At 44.6% G+C, this 4,558-nt stretch overlaps 1 protein-coding gene across 1 annotated transcript in view; it reads left to right on the plus strand.

The window, feature by feature from the left end:
- The window catches only part of RRM2B (ribonucleotide reductase M2 B (TP53 inducible)), a 13,100-nt gene extending 8,777 nt beyond the window's left edge, over nt 1-4,323 (plus strand). The window contains exons 7-9 of the mRNA XM_010153532.1: nt 2,240-2,344; nt 3,402-3,515; nt 3,997-4,323. Of these exons, the coding sequence (XP_010151834.1) occupies nt 2,240-2,344; nt 3,402-3,515; nt 3,997-4,149 (372 nt within the window). The 3' untranslated portion in view covers nt 4,150-4,323. The remainder of the gene's footprint in view (nt 1-2,239; nt 2,345-3,401; nt 3,516-3,996) is intronic.
- Nucleotides 4,324-4,558: the final 235 nt, after the last annotated feature.

Consider the following 4,558-nt stretch of genomic DNA (forward strand, 5'->3'; position numbering starts at 1 on the left):
CAGTGTAAACATGCTGGTGGTTTGAACTTACCAGAGTTCGTCTAAAAGAATAGAGAGCTTTATCGTCATGGAAGTAATCTCCACGGATTAGATAAACTGATTTGAAAGGAGGTATTTTACAAGATGCCTTTAATTTAAAAGACACTTCTGCAGAAAGCGATATGATCAGTAAGCCATACCAAACAGTTCTTCAGCCCTGACCTTCCTTGTGTCTTCTGTTTCTGTGAGTCATCGTGAGCTGATCCATTTGAGCGAGCAAGTATTTGTTTGTTGGAAGGATGAATTGCAGGTGAATGAAATCCAAGTTCCTCTATGCAGCACTGTAACTGTACTTCTCTGCAGAGTCCAGCACCAATAGACTGCATTTTTCTTGAGCTCCGCTGGCATAATTCCAACTGCAGAGCTGTTATGAAGGGTGAGACTTCGTGTGCGCAGCACCTGCATCAAAAAACAGGAAATGCTGTTACAAAAGCAGTGGCACTAAAAAGAATCCATGGTGGAAAACTACACAAACTGTTTTCTGATACACCTGAACAGATAAATGGTTAAAGCTCAATATGTTCTTTGAGCTGCAGGGTCTGTTCCCAGGCTGTTTTTTGAGCTGGTGCATCTCTGATTCTTAAAGGTGGAAAGCAGCTGGGAGCACCAGCCAATGGAGCACACCAGTTCAGGTGAGAAGCCAGGAACGTCATGTATCCTGCTGGTGCTGTTGCCCTGGACAAGCCCACAGGAAGCCCAGCAGCAAGCAGCTTACAGAATGAGAGAATCTTTTAGGTTGGGAAAGGCATTTAAGATCATCAGGTCCAACCTTTAACCTAATACTCCTAATACCACCACTAAACCATGTCTCTCAGCACCTCATCCACACATCTTTTAAATCCCTCCAGTTTTGGTGATCCCACCACTTCCCTGGGCAGCCTGTTCCAATGCCTGACAACTCTTTCAGTGAGTAATTTTTTCCTAATAGCCAATCTAAACCTCCCCTGGCACAACTTGAGGCTGTTTCCTCGGCTTATCACTTGTCACTTGGGAAAAGAGACCAACACCCACCTCACTACAACCTCCTTTCAGGTAGCTGTAGGGAGTGATCAGGTTTTCCCTGAGCCTCCTGGTCTCCAGGCTAAACACTTCCAGTTCCCTCAGCCACTCCTCATAAAATGTGCTCTAGACTCTTCACGGCTTTCCCTAAACTATTTCCCAAATGACCTTTTTTTCAGTGCTGTTTCATGACCTGAAGCAGAAGGATTTTGTAACCTTTCCCAAAAAGTTTTCACTTCTTGGTTTTGTTTTGACCCTTGTTAACAATAGCACTGGACTGTCTCGTAGCCCAGAGTCTGCCAAATCCCTCTGCCTGGATTTCACCCTGGATGTGCCTTTCATGATGCTTACAGACTGTGATCACCACCTTGCTGTCGAGAGGAGAGGCGGTAGCACAGGGCTCCTTTAGTCCAGCCGCGTTGGGTACGGCTGAAGCCAGAGGCTCAAGCTGTAGCCAGGCAAGCTTAAGTAGAAACTGAGGCACCTCTGGGAGCAGCTGTCTGGTACCCCCTCAGACGGTGAGGGGTTCCTCGTCTCCTGATGTTGTCTTGTCCTGGCTGGAGGCTTTTCTGGAAACCTTGGGAATGAACTGGGCTCTGTGCAGGGTAGCTGGATGAAATGTGAAGGTGAGTGGAAGCACGGTAGCCTTAAGTATTACAAACCTATGAATGGTGGGTAGCAAATTCCTCACGGTAACTGTGCGTTGTGTGGAGAGATGACTTGTTAATCTTGGATTTGGTGATGCTCATCTGAACCTTCCTTTCTGAAAATACTGTGAGGAGAAGCAAAGGAAGAAATGCTACTGAAAGGACTTAAACCCAGTATTTGTGTAAAGGTTTCTTGAAGTGAACAGCAGGTGAAAAGTCTGACAGGTAGTTTTGCAGGTCTTGGTGTAGCAATCTTTCTGCAAAAGCAACTCTAATGGGAGGCAGGGACTCAGAAGGCTCTCTGTAGCATCCCTCACAGTACAGGAGCTCTCAGAAATATTTACATGAGAAACACGTGTGCTAAGCGTTTTTTTGGCATAGGTGGCGAGGGCTGGATTTCGGCTGTTACAGACTGGGTTGTAAACTACACATGGTAACATGAAGTCTGTCAAAGAAGTGGGAGTCTAGGAAGCCTCAACCTGAATGAGGCTGCCTATGAGGGAGGAGGAGGAGGGAAAAACTAACTTTTTCTTCACTGTTCACTGTTCTTTCAGGGTCTACACTGTGATTTTGCTTGTCTAATGTTCCATTATTTAGTGAACAGACCGTCAGAAGAGCGGGTCCGTGAGATCATCGTTAATGCTGTTGAAATCGAGCAGGTAGGCCTGGCTGCGAAGCCTCGCGAGCAGCGCCGGACCAGTCTTATGTACAAAAATAAACACGTTAACTGCCGAATTTGAGGATTCCACATTTGATATTTGGCTCAGGCCTGGATCCCTGATGCATTATACCATCCTTTTCCTCTTCCTTAATGGTGACAATAAGAGTCACAGGCTTTCTGATTCAGTTGTCAAGCAACTGGAAGAAGATGAAACTGGCAGCTGGTTTCCTCCTTAATGGCAGAAGGGAATAAAGGCTCTCTGATTTAGTAGAGAGTAGTTCCAGTTGGAAGGGACCTACAGCAATCATCTAGTCCAGCTGCAGCTGTCTCTTGGAGAAGAGTTTGTTTACCTCTGTCCTTTCAGGATCTTTGTCTCTCCCCACTGTATACACATCCCTGCTTGTCCTCAGAAGACGGGGTCTATTCTGGCCACGTGTGTGGTGCTGGACTCTGACTGAGGTTGCTGTTGGGTTCTGGTTTCTGCACTGCTGATTGCTTAGCAGGATTGTAGTTTACTCTTTTCTGTTGTCATCTAACTACTGTGATGATGACAAATGGTCCAGCTTTGCCTCACAACACTGAGGTATTACATCGGTGCCTAAACATATCCATGGCTGGGTTCAACACTCGTATGTATCACCCTCCTCTCTGATCTGTCGTTCTATAATGGCTGGGAGCCAAGGAAAACTGGAGGTTTCTGGATCTATTCCTGCTCCCACTAGTATGGTCTGTAGGTTTTACTGAACTGGAGCTCAAGCTTACACTGAAGTTTGGGATCTTACGGGGCAGCAGGGAAAGGCAGATGGGAGAGGAGCAGTAATAAAAATTCTTGTGCCTTTTCCAGAAAAAAACATGCTAAAAATATAGGAAGATACAAACAACCACTGAAAACGGAAGACACTTGTTGAGTTTAGTGATGCAAGTTACTTATTCAGACAGCTGCCTGGGGAGCCTGGAATATCACAGGTTGTGTGACTGTGAAATACAGGTGTCTTGTCTCCTTTTCCCTGCTTAAATTTAATTTCTCTAAATGTCATCTGTATTTGAACTTCCAGGAGTTTCTAACAGAGGCGTTACCTGTAGGTCTGATTGGAATGAATTGCACTTTGATGAAACAGTATATTGAGTTTGTTGCAGACCGGTTACTAATGGAGCTTGGATTCTCAAAGGTAAGAGATGCAATTGCCCGAAGTGCTGGCCTTGCCAGGACAGCCCAGGAAAGCTGTCGGCACAAAGCGCTCTCTTAATGCGCCTGGGGGCAGGTCATACTTAGCGCTGGCACTTTGTATGAGTGACAGCCGAAACCACAGCGTTAATGTATATGCTTCACTCTTTAAAAGGGCAAGGACAATTCAGGCCATTGTTTCCCTTCAGCTGCTCTGCAGGTTTGTAATGGGAAACTTATGCTGTGCTCAAGGGCTGCGGTCCTCGAAGGATAATGAGCACCTTGCGCGGGTGAATTTCGCCATGGACCAGAGTCCCAGGGAGTGACAGTACTGAATTTGCTTAGCTAAGTGTCCAGAAATTCTATGGCATATGACAGCAAGGGATACTCTAGCTTGAAAGGGTTTGACTGGTTTGTTTGTTGCAGTTTTTTGAAGCAATGTTGCCCTATTAGAATCACCTATCAGGTTTTTTTCCCTTCCCCAGGTCTTTCATGCAGAAAATCCTTTTGATTTCATGGAGAATATTTCTCTGGAAGGAAAAACAAATTTCTTTGAGAAGCGGGTTTCGGAATATCAACGTTTTGCTGTTATGGCAGAAACAATGGACAATGTCTTCACTCTGGATGCAGATTTTTGATAACTTGGCAAAGGAACGGTGACTGTTGCCCTCTCCCCATCTCAGTTTCTGCGGTGAAGTTGTCTTCATTTCCTCTCCTGGAACTGGAGTCTACTGGGATTTTTTTTTTCTTGGGTTTTCATGTTGTTTGTCTGAGGAGTAAATATATTTCTCTCAGTGTCATTAAAACAAAAAGGGTGTTCTTTTTAAAAAAAAAAAAGCTTTTTGAAAGGATGGCCTTTTTAAGATTCCCTTAACTCACCTGCTGAGATTGCGGTCTTCAAAAATGACCCAGATACTACTACTTTTTTAAGACTTTGTCAATGTTTTAAGAAAGCAAACTGCATATTTACCTCATGTTATGGTATTTTAATCTGAAAACCAGGTGAGGTATCACTCTATGTATATATGTTACTATAAATTATTTTCA

This window comes from Eurypyga helias, unplaced genomic scaffold (genome assembly GCF_000690775.1).
Source record: "Eurypyga helias isolate BGI_N326 unplaced genomic scaffold, ASM69077v1 scaffold11096, whole genome shotgun sequence".
Lineage (NCBI taxonomy): Eukaryota > Metazoa > Chordata > Aves > Eurypygiformes > Eurypygidae > Eurypyga > Eurypyga helias.